Raw genomic sequence first — 25,502 nt, 5'->3', positions numbered from 1 at the left:
TTTCTATTTCTATATTCTAGAATATTGATACTCACACAATCTACACCAGATCCACTTTTTATGGCGTTTTCCATCTTTTTTTTCTCACCAAGGAATTTTGTTCTCAGGCTAGAGAATTTAGCCTTAATTTCTTTTATAGTTGTTCTGGTCTCAATTCACATAATACTTCACAAATCTTTGTCAAAGCATTTACCCGAGCATTTCTATTGTGGTATAATGGATGTTTAACGGCAGGGTATTTCTGGTATTCTTCAATCAAATTACTAACATGTGCAGACGACCAAACCATTCTAACGACAGATTAGCCTATTGGAGGTATAGCAAATATATCAGTAATATTATATGCACTTTACATTATATTGATTACCTGTTCAAAACACCGATATTTATCAAAATCATAAACACAACGCACGTATATATACAGTTCTTCTGTGGTCATAAACTCAGATAACCCTAAAAAGGCATCGACATGTGTTATGCGTATGCGCTCCAAGATAATCTGAATGAAAAATATCTTTCATATATTTTCCGAATCAATATCTGTGTTTCTGTATTACACGATACAGTAAAATCTGTTTACAGTTTCCCTTTCAGAAAATAGATGAAAAACTGAACCCTGTCATACGGGCTTTACAGGGATGATGGATCTGTTCGCTTCAGAAGGTGGCAGCCGAATGCCCGCACACCATATTTAGGTAAATGAACTTTTACTAGATCGATCATTACAGTGCAGTTCATAGAGGCTATAAATTTGGAAAATAAAATATTTTCAGAAATTAGTATTTTTGACAATTTGGCTTTTGACACAATGTCTATATGAACAATTTGAAAGAGTTTTGAAGGTGTTCCTGTTAAGATGAGTGGTACATTAGGATTATTTATAGCAGGTCAAATGTTTAGCATGTTTATATAGTCTGTTATAGTTTGGGTGTCAAATTTGCATTGACACCCAAAGATTGACAAATCCCAATATTTGAAAAATAGATAATTTGGATTTGGAAAAAGATGTTCCATGTCGAAATTCTCTTGCCTAAGAATATTTCCATTTTTTCTGGTTTTTACGACCGAAACCGAAAATGAATTTCTGCAACGATCTCTGTTTCGGCCGAAACCGAAACTTCCTTACAAAGATTATGTTTTGAGGGAAAAATAAAGAAAACGTTATTGTAATTAGTCAGTCTTTATTTTGTATCTTTAAATTACAGCGTTATGCATTCTTCGACATTTTTACTCATTGATAATCAACATAACAAACCCTTATTTAAGAAAAGATATTCATTGCATTTTAAAAATATTTAAAATAGGTGAGGTGTTTATTTGAGTAGTTGTAGATCCTTCTTTTGAATATTATTGATGGTTTTTCAAAAATATTAAACATAAAATTACTTATTTAAGTTGTTTCCTAGTATCACAATAGGTACTAGGTAATAAGTAATAAACAAAGTAAGTCACAAAATAAGTCTCGAGTCACGACATGATTAGGCATATGGACGCGGCAAAATGTCTTCGTCGGTTGTAAGAAATTCTACGCGCCGAATATGACCGATCACAGCGCGGGAACTTCCGAATGTAGTTTCAGTTTCGGCCGTAGTTTCGGCAGGTTTGCCACCGAAACCCGTTTTTTGCCGAAACTCGACCGAAACAGAACTTTCGGTCGGACACATGACTAGACCAGACCTGACCTAAACTAACCTAACCAGACCTGTCTTGCTCTAAACTGACCTAATCTTTGACCTCTCTTTTGTGAAGGGGGAAACCGCATGGTACCAGGGCCTTGTTTCAATCAGCCCTGATAGTGTCGTGCGCTACTACGATTAAAATCCCCTTTCTTCTCCCTTGCCTCCGGGATGACCATGACTATGGTATACATCAGTTCAGGGGCTGTTCTTCTCCTTTGCTCTTCTTATTCATATCCTGCTTTCATTTGTCTCTTTTGCGTCTTTTTTTATTCTTGGGCCTGTCTTTCTCTGTCTTCTCTTTCTTTCGTGGAGAGGACCACCTTTATGTATGCGTGGATTTTTTCACAGTTGTTGTTCGTATGGGGGCGACAGCTGATTAACGAAAAACAGATTTGAACAGTTGATATTTTGTTTATTATCATATTTTTGTTATGTTTTCAGGGTCCATGCGTATTCTCATATCTAGTTCCAGTTCTCTCTCTCTCTCATCTCACACAGTCGAAAACTGCGTGTTTGGGTGAGTCATCTGCTTCACAGTAAGGGTACTTTGAATTTTCGGTCTTCCCTATTCTCACCTTATAGTTGTCGATAGACCCCTGTTCTGTCAGGAATTGGGTGAGGTAATATTCAGTCTTTCTGTGCCAGTTTATTACGTTTTTTATAAGCTTTTTTTGTGCATCTGTGGTGTTTTCTTGCCATTCTCTTTGCCATTATTTCATGGTCTTTTCTCATCCCTTACCTGTTTTTGGTGTCCATTTTCCCTGCTATACAGTTTTGCTCTCTCACGGACCAGTGGAGTTATTGGTGCAATTCCTGTGACTACTTGTATTGCTGCCGCCGATACTATTCTGTATGCGCTGCCCACCCTCAGTAGGGCCTTCCTTTGGCTGCTGTTCAGCATATTCTTGTATTTTTTTGCGTTGAGCGCATTCATCCAAATTGGGGCCCCGTATATTTGGCATGGGCCTAGTGAGTGCTGACATTTTTTTTTCAGTCTCATGTACAGCATACCTAATATGTGGTCCAAACCACAGTTTGTCATCGAGGACTTCTAGGTATTTGAGCTGTCTCGTGTGCTCTATATCGACTCCCGTTATGTTGAACTTTATTTTGCTTCTGTTTCTTCGGCCCTTCAGAATTACTGCCTCCGATTTTTGTTGTGCTATTGCCAGCTTTTGGCTGGTCATCCATCTTGTAGCTGTGTCTACAGCCTTACTCGCCCTGCCTCATCATCAGCCTCCACTATGATGGCCAGATCGTCGGCAATCTTACCCAAACTTTTTTTTTGGTGGGGTGGAAACCCTCATGTGCACTGGCCGCTTGGTATCCATCACGAGCCAGTGTCGGACTTTTACCGACAAAAACCACCCCTTACCCTCTCTCGTACCTGGAACTGTCCTTTAGGAAATACTCAGATATGAGCGGCATTTATATAGCAATTGAATGTCTAGTCTCCTGTTATATAAATTCATATAACGGATCTATTGTCTTTGGACTAGTACATCCTTTCCTCGGCCTCCTTTTGCTTGACGACACTTCGAACAAATCTTACGGCCTTTTCCCATTTTCCTCTTGAGGTTAACATGTCCTCTACAGTGTTGTCCGGGGTCATGTCCCTCCCCGACTCTACTTCCTAGATGTATCGCTCCCTTATCCACCTGATGCATTGGAAGATGGTGTGTTCTACGTCGTCTATGTTGTTACAGTATATACATAGGTTGTCAGTTGCTTTACCTATCTTATTAGTATACACTGTGAAGGACCCGTGACCCGTTAGGAACTGGGTTAGGAAGTAATCAGTTTGTGCGGGCACTTCAACCATTCTCCGATGTTTGGGATCAACCTCTTTGTCCATTGAGCTTTTTTCTTCATTCCTCTCCCATTTTCCCTGACACGCATCTATAGTTTTTTGTCTTTCATTTTTTTTATAGCAATTGTGACCGCGGCTCCTGCCTCATCCAGTCATCCTATTTCTTTCACAAGGAGGTCAATGGGGGGTATTCCAGCGATCACGCAGAGGGTCTCTGCTGATACAGTCCTATAAGCTGAAGTTACTCTCAGTGGCATTTTCCTCTGAGATGCCGTTACCATCTTTTTATAGGTGTCAAGTTTTCCCACACAGGTGCTGCATACAAAATGACGGATTGTACAACACCATACAGCAAGCGTCTCTTTTGCGTGCTTGGCCCTTCATATTTGGTAAGAGCTTGGACAGAGCAGCTGTATGTCTGTCCGCTTTTTCGCGTGCACTCCTTTTGTTCTCATTAAAAATGATCTTGTCGTCCAGCCAAACGCCCAAATATTTGACGAACTTTTTTGGTTTAATGATTGAACCGGCCAGCTCAAACACAATTCCCTCTCTTTTCCTACTGATTGTAATTCACTGATCCTACTGATTGTATCCACTCATGAATTAATGTCAGACATTCGTTTGCTTTTTCCATAAGGAAGCTTGCGTTTTCTGATCTAACTATCAGGGCCAAGTCATCTGCGAATGCTGTTGTATAACAGCCCTGAGGAAAATTAAGATTCCCAGCACCATACAGAATGCTCCATAGTGTCGGCCCTATTATGGAACCTTGCGGTACTCCGTGCGTCATCTCCTATACACAATTTCCACATTTGAGTGTCCTGTGACTAAGGTAATTCACCAGGACATTTGTCAGATAGCCACTGATCCCGATATCCTGAAGATTGTCTATAATATTCACCCATTTAGCGGTATTAAAAGCATTTTTCACATCGATGAAGATAATTGCTCCCCAAGTGGGAACTCCTTTACCCGCAAGTTTGAGTACATGTGTACTGTGGATTTGTTAGGTCTGAAACCGAATTGTGTCGGTGATATGCCATCTAATTCGGTAAGTCCCACTTTCAACCTGTCTTTCAGTAAATATTCGTATAACTTGCCTATGCAATCGATGAGACAGATTGACGTAACTTCCAAATGCTCGTACAGGTTCTTCCCCTTGAGTATGAGAATTACTTTCGCCAGCTCCCACCTCTCTGGAAACTCGCATTCGCTCAGCAGGTTGTTCATTTGGCATTGATTGTTGTTTTTAAAACCCTCCATCGAGCCACTAATATGCCAAAAGTATTTTCAATGACTTGCCTGGCCCTGGAAAGTCTATTATTGAAAATTCTTTGACTATTTGTTAAATTTTTCCCAGGATAAGGTCTCATTATATATTTTTTTAATGGGAATGCTTCATCTGCAACAAAACAGAACGGTACGACAGCATTTGTTCCTGGTAACTGTTTTTCTGCAGGTATGTTTAAATTTGAACATTCCATTCTCTGCCCAAACACACTATTTTTAAAAACTCCACCATCACTCTGCGAACCATAAGCACCAATGTCAACAAAGGTAAATTTATACTCGTAATCACATGAGGCTAATAAAACAATACTATTTTTTTTATGATTGAAAAACAAAGAGTCACTTTTAGCTGGAGCTTGAATATTTATGTGTTTTCCATCAATACTTCCTAAGCAATGAGGAAAATTCCATTTTTCATGAAACCGTTTGGAACTGTCCAACCAATCTTTTTCAGACTCTGGAGTTTTCAAATATTCTGGACTAAGAATATCCCACAGACACTGGCAAGTCTCGTGTATGATTTTATGAACAGTAGTGAGTCCTATGTGATAATTCCAAGCGAGGATTTGCATACTAGCACCTTGTGACAAATATATGGAATAAAATAATGGCTAATTAAAATTTTTTCAATAATTAAAAATGTAACCTACTGTAAAGTAACAACAAGTCTTTGTTCAGGTGAAATACCATCGGATCTAAACTGTTTACCGATTTTTGCCCTCACTTTAGTCAACAGTTTTTCGAAGGCTGGAACCGTCGTTCTGGTATATTTAAAAAATTGTTCTGGGTCCCAAGATTTCATTTTTTTATAATAGTTAAAATTTCCTGAGGTCCTTCTTGCCCTATTGATGGGTCTCACTTTAAATCGTCTTTGCCTCCGACGATTTGTTACTAGATATGCTGCACATGAGCACAAAATAAGTCCACACACAGCAAGTGAATACTCGGCTTCAAAATCCAAATTCATCTTTATTAAAGAATATAATTTTAAGATGCTGCTCCTCCTTTCGGGATTACAGAACACCCTAGATATCATAAAATAAAAACACGCACTGATAACAAAGAACCTCTAATCTTTGCTGACAACTTCTCACTGTCATATGACACATTACGTTGAGGTTATGATAGTTTCAATAACTGCCAACGGCAAGTTTATAAATGGTCAATTCCGTTGCTACGAACTGCCCACGCCAACGTCAGCGCGAACGTCAACGCAAACGGCGAACGTCAAGTTTATAAATCCCGCTTAAAGCCCAGCATAGACCTGAAGCCACCCACATAAAAACTGAAGCGTCTCTTATCTTGATGCGTCGTCCATCACATTTGGGACATAAATATTCACCTTCTTGCGGTATTAGCTGCCAGTTTCTGAAATGCATAAGTAAATATTGCTTATTATCACAAATTTTATAAATTTTGACCAAATTTATATTGAGCAGTACAAATGCCACGAACTGTCAAAACTGAATAGCAATTGTTTTACTCAATCATTTAGATTTGCAATTTACGGACATGGCCAACTCCTCAGTTTCGAAATTTCTTTACCCTTCCTGCATATCATTTATCGGGTTGGCAGAGAAGGAAAATACGTTAGCAATTTGAAAGTTATAAATGAAATAAATAAATAATGAAAAAAAAAAAATGAAAGTTTATAGTGTTGTACAGATTGGTAAAGTTACCATTTCCCAAAAAAAACATATTTTTTTCAACTAAAAAAGAGCATATCTCCCAAAGTTATATTTTCCGCATGGAAATTCCGCTTGATACAGTGTTTTTTTTTTTTCATGTTTTGAATCACCTGTGCAAGTTTCATGAAGATCCTGAAGGTTACCATATTCGTTAATTTTACCCTTCTTTTTCATTCTCTTACTGATCTTTAATCTGTCCTTTTTTAATATAGTAAGCCTGTCACTGTTCTGAAGAGGCCACATAGGGTATTTTTTTCTTTGGATCGTTTCAGTTTGAGCTTTTTGGAGGTTCTGGCCAGAACAAACACTTTTTGAAAGGTGAAGACACGTTAAAAGGAATTGAAGAGCTTGGCTTTTGCAAATCAATAATTGATGCTGTGTTGGTCTGCTGAGCCACATTATCAATATTTGGTGCTGCATTGGTCTGCTGATCTTCATCATCAATAATTGTTGCTGCGTTGGTTGGCTGATCTTCCTCATTGGTAATTGGTGCTGCATTGGTCTCCTAATCTGAATCATCCCCATTTTCAAGTTGGATATTATTAAGAAGAGGATACATCTGCCTTCCTTGTATCCGGTAGTAAGAAGAGTGAATAGTCCCTAGCCCTCGGACACTCTTGTAGTATCAGCATCAGAAAGGAGCAAGTGTTGGTCAAGGGAGACCGATAGTAAAGACAAAAGTGAGGGATCTGACCTGAGACTAGTCGAAACAGTCAGATCCACCTCACAACTCTGGGGTTGCCATTCACGTGTTTACAATCAGTGAAGACCAGGAGGGAATCTAACCTAACAATTTTTTTTCTGGAGGAGGAAATCTTCGAAAGACGCCTACCAGCTGAAATGTCCCCCGTTGGCCCTATTGCTACACGTGGAATATTTCTAGTTGGACATACATGGCGTATGTCTAAGTTATCTTACCAAGCTTACCTCTATCCAAGCTGGAGAGTCCATTTTTTCATAATATCCTTCACGTGGTTATGTAACATACTCCACTTTGACATGCTTTCCAGCATCTTCACTATTATGTTCGCCTGCGTGAATGTTTAGCCCATTTCGATTTCGAGTTTCCTGCGCTCTTTCCCATCTATCGCACTGGAAGATGGTGTGCGCTGGGGTGTCCTTCTTGTTGCAATACACCCATTTTTCGTCAGGGTTTTTTCATAATATACAGGGTGTTAATTAAGTATGTACCATAAATTCGATTCTTTAGGTAATTTTAAGATGAAATGTTCATATAAACATGGGTCCGCAAATCCTTCGTTCTCAAGACACAGGGTGTTAAAATAATTTAAAAAATTATTCGTAAATATCTTAAATATCATTTACCTAATTTTGTTGTAATTTGACAATGGTATTTATAACATTAAAGAGCTAATTTAGCCCGAACGTCATTCAATTTATTAAGTACAGTGGCGTCTCAAGCGGGATTTGAACGAATATTTTTGACTTAAAAATGTACGCCACTGACTTTTGTGCAATTTTTATAATATCTTTGAATTGAGCTATTAGAGATACATATTTTTGATCTCTTGATTTTTTTTCGTAACTTGCTTAGTTTTTAAGAAAAAAAAGCGGGACCTCACAAGGAATAATATGGAGAATTAAATGTTTCTTTTGAAAATTATTATTTTTACAATTTTTCATTACTAATTATGTAACAATAACAACAAATATTAAATAACATTAACATCTAGACTAACGAATTGCACTAAATTAGGCGATGGAAATGGCCTCCTTCGGCTTCAGTATAACCGTGTAGCCGCCGCATCATTGAATTTAGCACTCTTCTGAAAATACCATAAATAATAATAAAAAACGATTGCAGCATTTAATAAACAACTTGACAGTTCGTCACCTTAGAGTTATACTGTTGTATGTACATTATTGATAATTCTGAGTTATAGCAAAAAGAAAATTTGCGTATATGCCACACATCTACCATTGCTTGAAATGTTAAAGTATTCATAAATTATTGAACACATACAACTTTGTTATATCACAAAACATATGAATTTGAAAAAAATGGTCACATACAACTCTGTTACAAAATACTTTTTATTGAATGATATATGATGAGTACAAAAATATGCAAAACTACTGACTACTTACTAAGTAAAACTATTTGAAAAGGGGTGTAATGTATACAAATAACTTGTTTCATGTATATTATATTATTACTTTGACACAGTAATGATTATTTTGGTAAAATGGCTTGAAAGTATTCTTTATCTACTTGCGGCATCCATGGGTACATACTCTTAATTGCTTCAATTTTTTCTGCAGATAAGGTTTTCTTTTCGTTTGAAACTTTCGGAGATTTCATTATTACAAGTGATCTGGTTCTCTGTAATGGTCTGATTGAAACTTTTTTCCAATTTAGTGATTGGTGTGATTCTTTAAACTCTACCTCGGTAAAACAAGTTGAGAATTTAAGAGCTTTTACTTTTGAGAAAGGTAGGACTTTATAATTAAAAGCAGTAGTACATGATATATAATCTTTGAAGTTTTCTGCACACATCTGTATAATCTTGTAAGGCCGAACAGAGTTGATCTTTAAAAGAATTCTTAAGAGCGATAGTGGTGAAAAATATTCAACTTTGTCTAGAATCCTTTTAATGCAGCTATGGACTGAATCTATCTCCTGAACATATGAATGTCCTGGAGTTGAGAATTTCATAGTTATACTCTCGATTGAAGGGTTCAGTTGTAAGAAATATGCTATTGCATAGGGCATAAGAGAATTGCGATTTTGTGGTACGCAACTATCGCTCCAGAGAATTAGGTTTTTTAAACTTTTATTGTCAGCAAAAACAGCTTCCAAAATTTTAACCAAAGCACTGGCTAAATCGTTGCCAGCTCTACCCATCAACATTTCATGCCATTCAGCACAGTATACTTGTTTTGTAGTTGAAAATATAGCCGTTAAATTATATACATTAAGTTTGCTTTTGTAATAGTAGTTACTAATTTCTGCTTTGGGACACGGCAGAACATTTTACAAGTCAAAAACGGACATTCTTTGGTTTCTCTATCTTTCGCTTTCTCAACTCCAGTTGCAGTTTTTTCTTTTATGTGTTTCTCATATTCTTCAGTCTTTTCTCTAGTTAGCGTATTCTCCTTTTTCTTTAATTTTACCTCTTCACAGACGTCACACCTGTCTTTTTTGGAACATGAAAGTATGAATTATAGTGTGTATAAAAAATTTGTCTATAAAAAGACTCTTTTACAGGTTTCGTTTGAGCATTATTACAAAATTCAACGTATAGACTGTACATTTTCTTTATACTGAGGGTAGGATCTAGGTACTCCCTTTGTGTATTTGTCCTACAGTAGTGCGATTCAATCTTGGGGAAAGATTCTATGTGCTCTTTCACGAAATTGACATCTTCATCCGGTATTCTATGTTTAATATGCTTGCCAACCTTCGGTGTGTCGGGTATATTTGAAATGTCCTTCTTGGAATGGGCAGTATACACTGGAGTTTGACTGATAGCTAGAGTTCCCAGATAAAATACTTTGCATACTTGAATTTCATTACTTCCAATTTGAAAATAATACGCAAATGAGAACTTTCTTCTACTGTTTACATCAGTTTTGTATTTTCTGTGACGGTCAACCTGAAACTTTTTTGTTGTAGACAATATAAAAAGTCTTTTTGCGTGGTCGCTTAAAGTATAATATCCATCAAAAATTGCTTTTCTTTCATCTTCACTGATTTTAGTTTGGCACTTGAACAAACAATTATTCCTGCAGTCTTTCAGTGTCTGTATACGTTTCTCAGGAACTACTTTATTTCTAATCGAGACATATTCTTTACCAGCACTGTGGGCATTTTTTCTAACATTACATTTCCAAGTTTCTGGTTTTCTTACTCTCTTTTGTTTCAATGATTTAGGCAATGTAACAGTTCGGGTAAGTTCGACTGCATTATCAGCACAAACGTGTGAATCTGCATAACTAGGCAAGGTAATTTGGGCAAGTTCAACTACATTATCTTGGGACGACTCATCGGTAGATTCGCTCTCAGACGTGTCTTCTGGTGGTAAATATTCTTTGTCTTTGTCTGAATCATATCCATCAAACCCATTGAAAATTTCTGGGTAGTTTTTTAGGCTTCTTGCAGCTGCAGCAGCCTCATTTTTGTTAATCTTGGCCCTAAAACGTAACAAAATGCATACATTATAAACCCAAAATTAAAATATATTAACAAGCATTATTACTTTAAATTAGCGAGTAGTTCGTTATCAGATTCAGAATCTCTTGAATGTCTATCCATATCACCCAAGATCTCGTCTCTAAAATATAACAATAAACTTTCAGTACAAAACTTTATTATCAGTAAATGTAACCTAATCTCACTCTTTATTTCCAATGATATATCCTCTATATCTTCTTAGCACTTACTTAAGACTATAGAATGAATCTTCAACTCTTATCACAACTTATTTACAGCGGCACAATGCTATTTAATTTATTTTTAGTCCATTAATTTCACAATGTTTAGTTTTGCACGATATGCTGAAGATCTAGTTACAGAATAACAAAATTGTATGTAGTATCCTATTAACATATTTCTCATTTCTTACTGTTACAAAGTGGTATGTGTCACATACCACCATATGCTAACTCCATTATATTTATTGAAATATAAATATAAGTATATTTTTGCTTTGGGCTATATGATTACTATGTTTCAAAGCAATAGATGAAACGTATCAGTTGTGAGCTACAGGTAAATGAATAACAGAAGACTGGTTGAAGAGGAAACACACTGGTTAAAATTTCTTTCTTTCAGGTTATTATTTATTCAATTATGAGAAAAATATTTCATAAACATTTTTTAATTGATTTTGTCAATAGTATACTTTATTGAAACAACGATAAAAATTAAAACAACAATAAACATTAATTGGCGCTTTAGGACGACTTCATTGATTCCAGTGGCGCATTTGCTTTTTCAGCTGCAGGAAAACCCGGAAAAACCTGCCGCACCACATAATCTGAAGATCTTGATCAACAAATGTCATCTGTCTTATAAAACAAAATGTAGGGTGTCTTCAGAGGCTCCTATAAATTCAATGCATCGCCAGAACACTTCGTGACACGACAATCGTCAAACTTAAACCAGTCCGTTTCGTCTTTGACCAAGGCGTAATAATTACCAAATTCAACGCCAGAACCACAGTGAACAATGACTGCATGAATATTTTAATAGTGGTCTGCTAGATTGAAATGTTCATCTATTTCGAACCTTCCAAAGAGTATCTTGCTTCCGTTAGAGGTTGAGTCTTGTTTGAAGATCATCAGTGTTATTATTAGATAATGCCTAATTAGATGGTGCCTCAGATATACTTGTTTCCTTATAACAGTCAGTTCATAAACTGAAATATTTTGTTATTTCTTTGTCGCTTGAAAAGGAAAAAATCATGAAATTAAATTTCTATTCGTCAATTACAGTAACAACCAAGTTGCAGTCATCTTCCAATCTTTATTGGAGGCACTATGACTTCACCATGAATTTCATTTTTTTTTATATTAATAAACCTTTTACCCTGTGCGTGATTTAAAAATTATGAATGTCTGTTTACCTGGAGAATTCGAAAAATGTGCTGAAAAATTACAGTTTACCCTATTGCTTTCAGTTTGTGATATCCTCGAAAATGATTCATCGAAGCATCTACTAACTGGATCAAATTCATGGAGAGCAAATAGCAATATCCAGCACATCCACAGTGTGCTCAGGTGAAACAAACCGCGTTCCTCTCTCATCGTTCAGTATGCTCCTTCCATATGAATGAATAAGATCATATAAAATGATTCCATTGTGGTTGCTGGTGCTTGAATCCCAAACTAGATGATATTCATCCAGGTCTCTAAGCAAAAGAAATGGTTTGCGAGATGACTATCATCTGGAGTATTATATTCGGCCAGAGATGAGTAGGCTGTGAAAATACTATTCTATTATATTCCTTAAACCTGCATTTGCCGAGGCAACTGAATATGAGGTAGAACCAAAATGTCGTATGCAATGTGATAACGAACGAATGAGGACTAGTTCATGTTGAAACGAATATCGCACAATAGTGCTATTTAAAACTGCGTCGTGTTTATCTTGAAAAACTTGAAAAAAATGAATTTTTTTGCGATTTCCGCAAAATTTTAGACGTCAATATACAGTGAGGTTATATTGCTATTTTATTTGACTCTCGTTTTTTAAGTCCATGTATCGAAGTTGAATACGAAATAGACGAATGTGTCAGGTTTTACAAGTTATATCAACTTTACCGTACATATAAAGTATCGTTGATAGAACCCCGTCATTATGGTGTGAGAAATATTTTCAAAAACACAAGAAAATATGGAAAATATCACAACCTTGTGGCTGGAATGAGAATTAGTGATCCAGAGAAACATTTCAAGTATTTCAGGCTGACTGACTATCATTATTGAATAAATTATTGAATTTGGTTGGCCCTTCATTAAAGAAAACTCATTTTGCAAAAGAAGTTCTTGCTCTTGCACTTAAGTTGGCAGTAATGTTAAGGTAAGTAGTTTATTATGAAGTATTTTGAACAAAGATATTTATCATCTGGTAATAGCATGACTTCTATCATATACATACCGTATTGGCAAATCCCGAGTTTCTGAAATTATTTCTGAAACATGTATGACTTTATGGGATGTTCTACATATGCAATGTTTCCCACAACCTAATGAACATACATGATGTAGCATATCCAACGAATTTGAAAAAAGATGGCAACTACCAATAGTTATAGAGGGCAAGCACTGTAATATTCAGGTAAACTGATAAGTGTGAGACTGTTGCTACATAACAATATTATTTCTGGCACCACCCACTTCAGGATCAGAATTTTGTAATTATAAAAGCACTTTCAGTATCATTCTTTCGGCTTTCTGTGATGCAAAATATATCTTTACCATGATAGATATAGGTGCCCAAGGAAGGCAAAGTGATGGATGGAGAAGTTCTTAGGAACTCTGAAATTGGAAGACGCAAGTACAATAACATGCTGGAAACTCCACAGCCTGTTCCTATTGAGGAAAATGGAAAGGACATACCTTATTTTATTATTGGTGATGAAGCTTTCCCTTTGAGAGGCAATTTAATGAGACCTTATCTAGGCAATTTTTCAAACCAAAGGAAAAGAATATTCAACAATAGGTATAATGTAATTGACTTGAATTCTTTATTAGATAATAAAAAGTCCTTACAGGCTCAGCAGAGCAAGGCGTGTTATAGAAAATGCCTTTGGTATTCTCGTTGCAAGTTGGAGGATATATTAGAAACTTTTAATGACATCCCTAAATACATCAGTGTTGGTAATACGAGCTACTTTTTGCTTGCATAATTTCATAATGAAAGACCATGAAGCAAAAAATGTGTATTGCCTTACCGATTATGTGGACCACGGAAAGATCAATGGAGCTCCAGCATTAGAGAGGAAAAGAGCAGTCCAACATATACTCAACAATGAAATACGCTTTGGTACTAATAACTACATTCGGAATGTTTATCAAGTAAGAGAAGATTTAGCACCATATTTTATGTCTGGAGGATCAGTCGACTTCCAGTGGAATAAGTTGTTCTTACTACTGAGCTAGTAATTATCGCAATACTTCAAGAGGTAAGTTTTACATATCTAAATTTGGATATACAGCAGAATATATCAGTGACAAAAGTTGAATTTTTTATATTCCTTTCTCTGGTCCTTTCATTTCATCAAGTACATGAAACATCTTCAAACAAATAGGGTAAATCTCATAGGAATGTTTTTCTGATATTTGTGCCGAAGGTTTTACACTATAGCATCTATCAAAATTTCTTTTTCTTTGCTGATCGAACCCACTTGCTTCTTGGTTTCCATCTTTGTTGGAGAAAAGCTAGCTGTTGAAGTTGTTTCTAGTTTTTCTAAACTTGTAATTATTTTCCTGAAAACAGCAAAACCTAGCATACCTGCAAAAATATTACATTTCCTACGAATAGTAGTGACTGTTGGGAATTTCAGTTGATAATAAGGCTTTTTCTACTCATTATGTGTTGCCAAATCACGAGACGTATTCTTCAAATTCTGATTTTTGCTTGATATATTGATCACGAAGATTTCTCTATTTTTTATGAAGGACTTCAATCTTATATTGACCATTCAGGGCATTATGAATTTCAATCCATAAATTGTCCCGGATACTTTTATTCCTCTCGAATATAGGTAAGCTGATATTCCATTAAGGAGGACGACATTCTACTAGAGAGATTAATAGTTCTTGAAATTTTTCACCTGAAGTAGATTCACAAGCAGAATGGTCAACACTAAATCCACTCACTGATTCACTTCCTTTCAATTCGACGCAAATCATCCAGTTTCAGATAACCACACTAATCACAATAAACCAGCTGAAATTAAATATTCACACACATTTGTAGGTGTTTTCTGGTATATTGATTTACATTTTCCGTTTCAGAATCCATGTTTATGAAGACACGTTCCTATTAAACAAAATTTGAGAAAACTGTTAGTTCTATATTGTCGCGGCCCAAATGGCTCGCGAGTGGGGGGTTAACTCAGATGATAGGATTTATATAAAAATAATAATCATAGATAAAAAATTTTGGAGTTTATTAAAATAAAGTTACAACATAACCCTCAACAATGTTACGCTTTATAAAAAAATATAGTTCAACAGCCAATAATACAAATCAAAAAATAATACACTTACCGAAGGTACATTTTCAGGGATGATGGATGTGTTATCTTCAGAAGGTGGCAAACCAATGATCCATACTCAAATATTCTTGTTTCCGATTTTTGGGTCAATGTCTAACATTGCCAATCAGCATTATTGCATTATCGCTAATTGCCGAATATCATAACTTTTATTTAGGTAAATGAACTTTTACTAGATCGACTCATACAGTGCGGTGCACTGAGGCTATAAATTTGGAAAATTGAATATTTTCGGAAATTAATATGTTTGACAATTTGGCTTTTGACACACATTTGTAGGTGTTTTCTAGTATATTGACTTACATATTCCGTTTTAGAATCCATGTTTATGAAGACACGTTCCTATTAAATAAAATTTGAGAAAATTGTTAGTTCTATATTCTGATATGATGGAGTCTGGTCTCAAAAGTCGTAATTCGTATGTCATAATTCAGGTTCATGTAACAAAAATTTGAAATTCAACAATAAAATTTAGATAGTGCCCACTTCAACATGAACCAGGGTATTTTGACAATTAGGCCAAATTTGCGGAACCGCAAAAATATTATCGCAATCTTTCTAATATGAACTCGCCTTAAACCCACTCCTCCTTTATTGTCATCCCTCGGCATTCAACCAAGTTCCATTTAGAGCTACAATATCTATATCATATTCTCTGATATGGGTCACTGAAGAAGCTATTTATGTTCCAGTATAGAATATTATTGCCTATTGTATAAAAAATATATTGATAATGCTTCGAATAATAATTGAAATATTTATCATAAAAATGAAATATTGGCCGATTGATTCACAAATCTTCAGTCAGATTATAAAAAGAGAAGGTGCAGAAGTAAATTGAACCAGTAACAGAATAATAATAATAATAATAATGTTTATTCAAGGAAATAGTTCATAAAGAAAACAGTGTTACATGAATGATAATGAGTAAACATTGAAAACATCACGGAAGTATTCAAGATACTTGTATGTGATGATGCTAGAACAAACAAACAAATATATACATATATAGTACCATAACCGTAAACACTAACTGTTTCACACATCTAATATATCTACTACTTATATATCAGTATACACATATAACCAGCAGAGCAACTGAATATAATTGTTCCCTCCGTCAACCGGTCGCACCCCTACGAGCAACCCTCAGAAGTCTTAGACAGACTTTTACAAGCAAGGGAAGACGGGGGTCCTATCCTGTAACGTGCTATCCTGATCAAGGATTTCTTCAACCAAAAACTTTAGCTATAATTGTTAAAATATTAAAATAAAGAAGATAAAGAATATAAAAGAGTTTGAATTTAAATGAAAACAAGCTCTCTTTGTGTTTTGCTTCTCCGTAGTAAGTATTTTAGATTAATAAGATTGTTAAAAGTGTCTCTTCCACTTTGCATAATCCAATCTTTGACCTCATCTTTATATTTTCTGAATTTGTCTATGCTTTTTATTTTAGCTGGTAGTAGATTATATAACTTTGTAGCGATGTATTTACATGAACGTTGACCAATTGTTTTTGCACTTGTGCAGGTATATATTGATTTCCCTCTTGTTTCATAATTATGATCTAGAGTATTTACTGGTATTTTTTTCTTGTGGATGTTATTTAATACATTTTGACAAAAAAGCTCCTTACATCAAGAACTTGGCTCTCTTGAAACAGGAAATCAGTTGGGACGTCAATATTCTTTCGGTAGATGATTTTAATAATCCATTTTTGGGTTACATTCAGGTTATGTAAGTGATGTTTCAGCCACTCCACCCCATCCCAAAATACCATAAAGCCGCATTTTCACGTGTCAAGTAGCTAAAGCGAGTTACTAAAGCAAGTAACTAAAATTTAGTCCGTTCGTTTTAGTGAGCGTTCACATGTGTAGGTACCTGCTTTGTTGTTTAGTTGTTTAGTACAGATTAAACATGGCAGGAAAAGTGACGCGTGCAGCAGTGCGAAATTGTATATTGACGTTATGTGGCGAAGTATCCGAAATACTTGCAGAAGAAATGAACAAAAACAAAAAGAAGCGTTGCTGGGTACGTAAATGGCTGAGTAGAAGAGAAAGATATGGTGCTTCATCTACGTTATTAAGAGAATTAGCAGCTGAAGACGCACCAGAATATAGAAATTGTCTGAGGATATCTCAAGAACAGTTTGAAATATTGCTGGCTCAAATTGCGCATCAAATTACGAAATACGACACTGTAATGAGATCGGCTGTTCCAGCTAGAATAAAATTGGAAATCACATTGTCCTATTTAGCCACAGGGAATAGTTATAGAACGTTGCAGAGGTTATTTCGTGTGTCAACACCTGCAATCTCCAAATTTATACCCGAGGTGTGTGATGCTATTTTTGAAAGTCTGAGAAAATATATAAAGGTATGTATTTTTTGAATATTTTTATTGCGAACAAGTTGTTGATGAACAAAACATGTTAAATATTGGAAAAAGCATGTGCTATCATCTGTGATCTTCTAATATCGTCGTCATAGGTAAGATTTGCTTCTGCATGGATTATAGTGCTGAAGCCATCGCTATACGAAGAAGGCATGTCGGAATATGTAGGGGACTGCATTGGTGTAGAGATGGCAGATGGGGCGTTAGCACTGCTGGTATGTGTGTCTGTGTCGTACCGAATACTCTGGAGGTCTTGGAGTTTAAAACTGGTAAGAACAGACTGAATACGTTCCTGTGCTTTTATTGCAGAAAAAGCAGTTAACGTCATTAATTGTGCAGCAACACTGCGACCAAAAGCTATGTATTCATGTTCATTGGCAGGTTCATGTGTGATAGTTTCGGTTATTTTTTTTAGGTCGTTAACTACTGCAGTAACCTGTCTCAATTTTGCCGTAGCTCTGATTTTTTTCTGTGGTGGTTCCTGAGACTTTTCCTGTGGTGGTTCCTGAGACTTTTCCTGTCTGGCAGTCATTATTGCCTCTTCATCTTGTTGTTGTTGTTCGTCAACTGCTTCTTCGCGTTGCATCTGAAATAGAACAAATAGATATACCGTATTATGTATTTTAGGTACCGGAGTCCCAAGAAGAATGGAACGTTATTGAAAAGGGGTTTCGTTTGAAGTGGAACTTCCCCAAATGTTACGGTGCGATTGATGGGAAACATGTGACGATTCATGCGCCGGCAAATTGTGGTAGTGAATTCTTCAATTATAAGGGTACTCACAGCATTATTCTGTTAGCTCTGGTAGATGACAACTATTGTTTTTCCTATATTAATGTTGGATGTTCTGGAAGACAATCCGATGGTGGGGTTTTCCAACAATCATCTTTATTTGAAGCCCTAGAGAATGGTTTATTACCAGATGGTGGTTTCATCGTAGGTGACGATGCATTTTCATTGAAAACATATCTGATGAAACCCTATTCAAAAGTAACACTGTCGGAAAATCAGAAAATTTTCAATTACCGCCTTTCACGGGCAAGACGGATAGTAGAGAATGCGTTCGGAATTCTGCTTAGCCGATTTCGCATTTTTGAAAAGCCTATGGCATGCTTACCAGAAACTGTGGACAAAATTATCAAGGCCAGTTGCGCACTACACAATTATTTGCGAATCACTTCTCAGAACACTTACACACCAAATGGATCGTTAGATGAAGAAGATAGAGAACGCGGTCAGATTAGACCAGGTTCTTGGAGAAATGACAGTAATATACCCTTGCCGTCAATAAGACCTTTGGGGAGTAATCATTCGTCACGACGTGCAAGAGAACTGCGAGATCGACTCTGCCAGTACTTTGTGGGCGAAGGTGCGGTGCCATGGCAGCAACGGATGATATTTTGACTATACCTACTTTAATATTAATATTATAATATGTACATACTTATTCCGTATTTGGTTACATAGCTGGAGAGATGTATTGCTTTAATTTATTACAAGTTGATACTTTCGGGACGGGAAAACACGTATACGGATTAATTACCTATCATATGAACACTACTATAATATACCTACATTGAAATTATCCTGCGTGGGCCTCTTATTATCCTCTATATTACGTAAAAATGCGTCCATTTCCTTGAACCATTTCACACTGGGGACATAAATATCCTCCGCTCCTGCTCCAGACTTCATCGAGTCCCTTATTTTCTTTTTTTCTTGAGAATAAGTTGACCTCAACGCCCGTATTTTGTTCTTGATTTCAGGCACTCCGAATCCTTCTATTCCCATGATCTCCTCAATTTCCTTATACGCCGCGTCCCGAGCTTGTTTATTTTTATAAATCACAGCCTTTGTATCCCATAGACATCGCCTTTCCCGATACTCTTCTACAAACTTTATTGTAGTCGCTTCACTCCAACGAGACATTTTCAAAACACGCCACCAAATTAAAACACAACCAACCTTGCAGTCTGTACTATGAACTTGCCTAAACTGAGCTGTCTACACTTGTTTAGTCGGCTTGGTAGTTGCTAGAAAGCGAAGGTGGGAGAGGCAACTTGCTCAAGTAAATAGAACTTTTTCTATTCACTTGACTAAACAGTTTACTAAATTATGTACTTGCGCAAGTACTAAATCAAGTTGTTTACACCATACAAGTTACTAAATTTAGTTACTTGCTTTAGTAACTCGCTTTAGCTACTTGACACGTGAAAATGCGGCTTAACTAATAAGCGACTGGACCAAAGAAAGATACAACGTTCTAAGATTTTTTAAATCTAGGAAGTCTCTCAGGTACCTGAATTTAGACAGTTGGCCCCTTATTTTATTGACAACATTTTTTATGTGGTTGTCCCATCGGAGGTGTCGATCAAGTATAATACCTAGGTATTTCACTGTTGTTGCTTCAGGTATTTGTGTGTTATTGTCTATATTCAGGGAGCCAAGGTTTGGTAAGTTGTTCGAGTAAGATGTGAATGGTAAATATTGTGTTTTGTTACAGTTCAAAGTGAGTTTGTTGAACTGAAACCAAGACTTGAATATTTTGAAGTCATTTTCAATATCACTTTTTAGGTCATACCACGTTTTTGCCTGGTAGAATATTGCAGTGTCATCAGCAAAACTAAGGACTCTCCCCTTCGTGTGCAATGTCATCATGTCATTGATATAAATTGTAAAAAGTAAGGGTCCCAGAACGGTTCCCTGAGAGACACCAAAGGTTACTTTCCTGGGATTGCTGATAACACCAATGTTAACAAATTGTATCCTTTCTGAGAGATAACTCCTTAGGAGTTCATATATATTACCTCCAAGTGCATACTGTCTAACCTTTTCCAAAAGTCGTTTATGGCATACTGTATCGAAGATACAACTTGCTGGAACTTTAGAATCCTAAGCTTCATAAATCTGTTGGGTAAAATGATGTATTGCATCTTCTGTCGATTTTCCCTTTCTAAAACCGTATTGTAAGTCAGATACTATATGGAATTCGTCTAAAAACTTACTAATTCTTGATTTCAGAATTCGTTCGATAATTTTAGAAAAGATAGACAGCAGGGATATAGAGCGATAATACCTATACTGGTTTTGTCCCCACTCTTATGTAGTGGTTTAATTATACCAATTTTTAAGCAGTCTGGAAAACATCCTTTTCGAAAACATTCATTTATCAAATAAGTGAGTGGTGAACTGATTTGGCTTGAAATTTTTTTCAGAGTCTCAGCACGAATATCATCCCATCCCGGAGATTTTCCATTTTTGAGATTTTTTATGACTAAGTTTACTTCTTCCTCAGATGTTTCATATAGGTACATTGTGATTTTCATTAATGTAATTTTGTGGTTGGTCTATTTTTTCCGAAAGCGTTTGGCCAAGTTCACTGTAGTAGTCGTGGAAGCTATTAGATATATCTACCTTATCTGTGAAAATATGATTGTTACTCAATTTAATTTTCTCTATTTTAGTTTTGGGTTTCGATTTACCACAGATTTTGTTAACTGATTCCCACAAGTTAGAACTATTGGTTTTATTTGTATCTATCAAAATATTTGTATATCTTCTTTTCGAAATTTTAATCAACGAACTGATTTTATTTTTGTATTTTTTTTTCAGAACAATGTTGTTTGGGTCTTCCAATATTTTTAGATACATTTGGTTTTTTTCATCAATTGATTTAAGAATTCCTGTTGTAATCTATTCCTTTCTTATTCTGTTTTTACTTTTTGTAATTCTTATTGACTTAGTATTTTTTTCTATAAAGTGTTTCAGTTTATCGATAAAGGTTCTTGTGGAATAACTTAAATCATCTGATCTATAGATTTCCTCCCATGTTTCCCTATCAAGGTCTATTTTAAGATTTTCATATTCAAGATTTTTTTTAAAATGAGTTTTATTCTGGCTAATTGATATCTCGGGTATACCAGGAAGAACGATCGCTGTAGGAAAATGGTCTGTAATGTCATAATGGAATATGAATGATTTTGTGTCATTTTTTTCTGTTGGTTTCCTTTCACAAATATGTGATCTAAGTACGTTTTGCTCAGAGGTCTTGTCACTTCATTTATAAAGGACCTGAAATTGTATGTATTTAGGATATTTTTATATTCCTCTATGTAATCTTCTTTGCCTTCCTTGCCTCTATGTAATCTTCATTTGCGTTTTTCTATATATTGAATTAATTCATCATTAAAAAACTTTGGACTTACGCTGGGGGATTTGTATAAGGCAGTTATGCTAATATTCCTGAAATTGTATATATATATATATATATATATATATATATATATATATATATATATATATATATATATATATATATATATATATATATATATATATATATATATATATATATATAGAACAAACAAACATTTGCACAGCTTACCTGTATGAGGGTCAACAAAATTCATACTGTGATTGACAGTTAGATGTTTATAACCCTCAGTATCCAAGCGATTATAAGATTTTTAACAGTCCGATATGATAGTGGTTCCTGGCTCGATATGATCTTTTATAATTTTAATCAATGTTGTCGCATTTCTGTCAGGAACTGGGACAATAAAAATTTTTTGGTATTCTTTTCAATACCTCCAAAAAGCCATTGTCCTTCTACCAATCGTCCTCTATTATATTTCCGTTTACCAAACTCAGCTTCATCTATTTCCACAACTTTTCCAGCTCCGCCTAATTTAAATGTGTTTTTATTGCACCATTATAAACTAATCTAAAATGATAGTGAATGTAATAATACAGAATACTTCAACAAAAACCAAACGTTTTACTTCTCTGCAATAATTACTCTAATCGATTATAGCTTCAGAGCTCATTTTCAGTTCGTTTTTAATAAATTTAAATCTAGGTTGTGGAATAAACAAAAAGTATGCTATGAACAATACAATTTTTTCCAACTCTAATCTGCATTCGAAGAAGGTTCCCATTCTGGCACTCTTCTTAAAATTACAACAAATGTATTGAGCTTTGTTCTTCGGTATTTTCATAATCCGCTTTCTATTGCATCTATACCATAAAGTGTCATAATTTAATTTGCACTTTTCATTGCAATTAGTACAACGTATTGTTGCTGCAAACACTCCTACTTGAACCAAATATAGAATTAAATTATTTCTTACTTTCACTAAATCATGAATTTCTTTCAAATTCATCTTGTATTTTTCTCTCACGTCAAACTGAAAATTCAAATCTACGAATTTAAAATAGTAGGTGACGACAAATACCAACCGCTTTTTTCTAAAATGTCCCTAGTATCTAACCTACAAATATAAGAGTGTCACCAGGAGAAGCATTCGTTTTTAAATTGAGTTTTTTATAAGAAAAATGTTGATTATTGAAGTGAAAAGTGTTAAAGAAGGAGGAATAAGGTGTAAAGGTGACCTAGTGAATAAATGCTTGTGTTTTCAAATAGTTTATTTAGTGAAAAAGAAGGCTGAAACGTTGCCCTTTCCTGAACTTTGAAGGGCCGTAACTTTTTAAATAAGGGAGAACGCCGCTTTTTTCTTTCGGATTCGTAATCTACGCATCAAAATACGTAAGAACAGTCAAAAAATTTTTCAAAATCGCCGGGTGTCCACATAACGAAAATTTACCATTACATCATATCCTGGCGTTTTCGGCTTATGCCGTTTCGCACTTGTGATTGTCCTAGAAACACCATTTCGACTGATTTGGGAAGGGGTACCTTGTGACTGGTTTCCTAATGCGTTGCCAGACAGTTGAGGGACAGATTGTACATTCCTATAGAACGGCTTCGTTGTTGTTTCTTTGATTTTGAAATAGGATAAATGACGTTTCGATAATTTGTAAACATATTTTATGCTTTCTAGATGATTTTTGTCCAGAACCCATTATTTCCAATATTATCTTTTGAAAATTACGTACTTTGAGGCGTTTTCTCTGGGAACTTTGTTACGTATTCTCTGGGGAATTCGCTGTTCGGAAGATGAGTCGAGTGCGCTTGGAATACATAATATGAAAACAATGATGATTGCAGATGAAATATTCAAAGTGTGATGATGATTATTATAATAGCCAGAGATCCCGCTACAGTACTTGTAACTTAAATATGAAAGCAATTCAAAATGAAAATAATCGGATTAACACCTACACATTTCGGTGACAGACTTTCCTATGATAGACAAATACTTTAACCCATTAGCGCCGAAATTATTTTTTTTTTGAATTTCAAAGTTTTTTTTCTGGTTTCTCAATAAACTAGGTCTAAACAAAAATGAAAAATTTGTAAAAAAAATGTATTCAATTGTGTTTTTGAGTTATGGCCTGATACCATATGGTATCCGTAGGGGTTAACAGAGAAAATCACTGTTTTGAACAAAATAACTTATTTAACATGGTAAGTTGCAAAACAATTGATGCAAAGGCCAACGTTGCATTTCTGGCACATTGTCCTTCCGAAAGATTTACATCCGGCTCCAGCACATCTGCGTCTATTACACGAAATTACGAAATGGTCTTGTCTGTCAAATCTGATATCTGGAAGCAAATTTTTACCCATGCTAATACGTCCAGAAACTTCAGCAAGTGTTTTGTATTTAGTTAAATACACCTGTACTATTTCAGGTCTAAAATTTAAGGAAGTTATTTTATTGTTTTCACAGCAGAGGTACCAAGAATTGTGAATTGCTACGTCAATAAGCCATGTAAATATAGGCCAATACTACTTTTAGCCGCGTATCCCAATACGATAGGCAGCAATACCTTGATCCATTAAATCAATACCGCCCATATTTTGGTTGTAAGCAGCCACGCAATGGACGAGAAACCATCATATGTTTTCTCTCTTTTTGGCAGTACCGTCTAACTGTTCGTTCTGGCTTAACACCGGCACTTGTTGAAGCTAAAGTTACAACTGAATTATCCATCCAACGAACCAAGAGAACACCGTCATTTTTGTCAATAATTTGTTCAAAATCTTCACGTTTCTTTTTTTTAAATTCTTGTTTGCTGGTCAATGGACAAGATTTTGGGATTCGATTTTCTCGAATTGTGCCGACGGCTCCATAACCCAAATGTCGAAAGGTAAGACAATAAATTTATTCCAGTGAACAAATTATCAACGTGAAGAACATATGGCAAATTTGGTATTGGTAATTCTTTCAGCATTAAAACCAGCGGTGCGGCACATTTTCCAATTAACCGGCTAATGTATTTTTGTTCTCGAGGATCAGTGCCTTGGTACAGATCAAAATCTACAAGATATCTATCTTTCGAGTTGAGGGACCACATTTTGTATCCAAATCGTATGGGTTTGCCACAGTTGAATTGCTAACATTCGTGGCGACCGTAGTATCTGATCACAGACTCATCGTAAGATAAATTCTGAACTGGTTGAGAATTATTTAAAAACTTTTCTTTTATATGGTTCATGAGAGGTCTCAATTTCCAGGCCTTATTTGACTGATCTATTTGAGTGTTATCAGCAATATGGATGAATTTTTGAATCTCGAGAAATCTATCTCTCCTCTTAGAATCTGCCACCAATTTGTTATGCACGTCATCTTTCATGTCACAATATAACCTTTTTGATGGCAAACATTGTTACCACTCGAAATTAGAATGGCGATAAAACAACGTAATTCTGAAGCACTGATCCACGGATCACATTCATTTTTGAATGTGATATTGAAAAATTGTTTCGTCAAAGAATAATTCAAATAGCTTAATTGGTGACTTACTTTTTATACAGGGAAAAATCAGGGTTGGAAAATTCCCGAGACGAAAGTTCAAGATCACCAGAAATCCACTTTGGCAATAATTTTTCAGAAAGCCGTTGGAAAATCCAGTCAACATCTTCTGTACAATTCGAAATATTTTTTTCAGTTATTGGCTCCGTTGTGCTGGTGGTTTTTTCACAGTATTC

At 35.4% G+C, this 25,502-nt stretch overlaps 1 protein-coding gene across 1 annotated transcript; it reads right to left on the bottom strand.

Annotated features, from left to right (window-relative positions):
* Positions 1-17,153: 17,153 nt before the first annotated feature.
* On the bottom strand, positions 17,154-19,537 carry LOC141486795 (uncharacterized). Its single transcript, XM_074185357.1, has 2 exons — positions 19,184-19,537; positions 17,154-18,194 (listed from the first exon to the last, which is right to left on the bottom strand). Exons 1-2 carry the CDS (start codon positions 19,535-19,537, stop codon positions 17,646-17,648), a joined length of 903 nt encoding a protein of 300 aa, XP_074041458.1. The 3' UTR covers positions 17,154-17,645.
* Positions 19,538-25,502: the final 5,965 nt, after the last annotated feature.

Source organism: Leptinotarsa decemlineata, unplaced genomic scaffold, assembly GCF_025532065.1.
Source record: "Leptinotarsa decemlineata unplaced genomic scaffold, Ldec_3_MD MMD2_tig00026374_RagTag_RagTag, whole genome shotgun sequence".
In the NCBI taxonomy this organism is placed as follows: Eukaryota; Metazoa; Arthropoda; class Insecta; order Coleoptera; family Chrysomelidae; genus Leptinotarsa; species Leptinotarsa decemlineata.
This window is presented reverse-complemented; position numbering and strand designations above follow the sequence as displayed.

What these genes read in the sequence shown, in the direction of transcription:
- LOC141486795 (XM_074185357.1), bottom strand. Translation starts at nt 19,537, where the DNA reads ATGTCTCGTTGGAGTGAAGCGACTACAATAAAGTTTGTAGAAGAGTAT. An exon ending in CCACGCAGGATAATTTCAAT is followed by an intron (nt 18,195 to 19,183) that starts GTAGGTATATTA and finishes GTTCTATTTCAG; the next exon opens with ATGCAACGCGAAGAAGCAGT.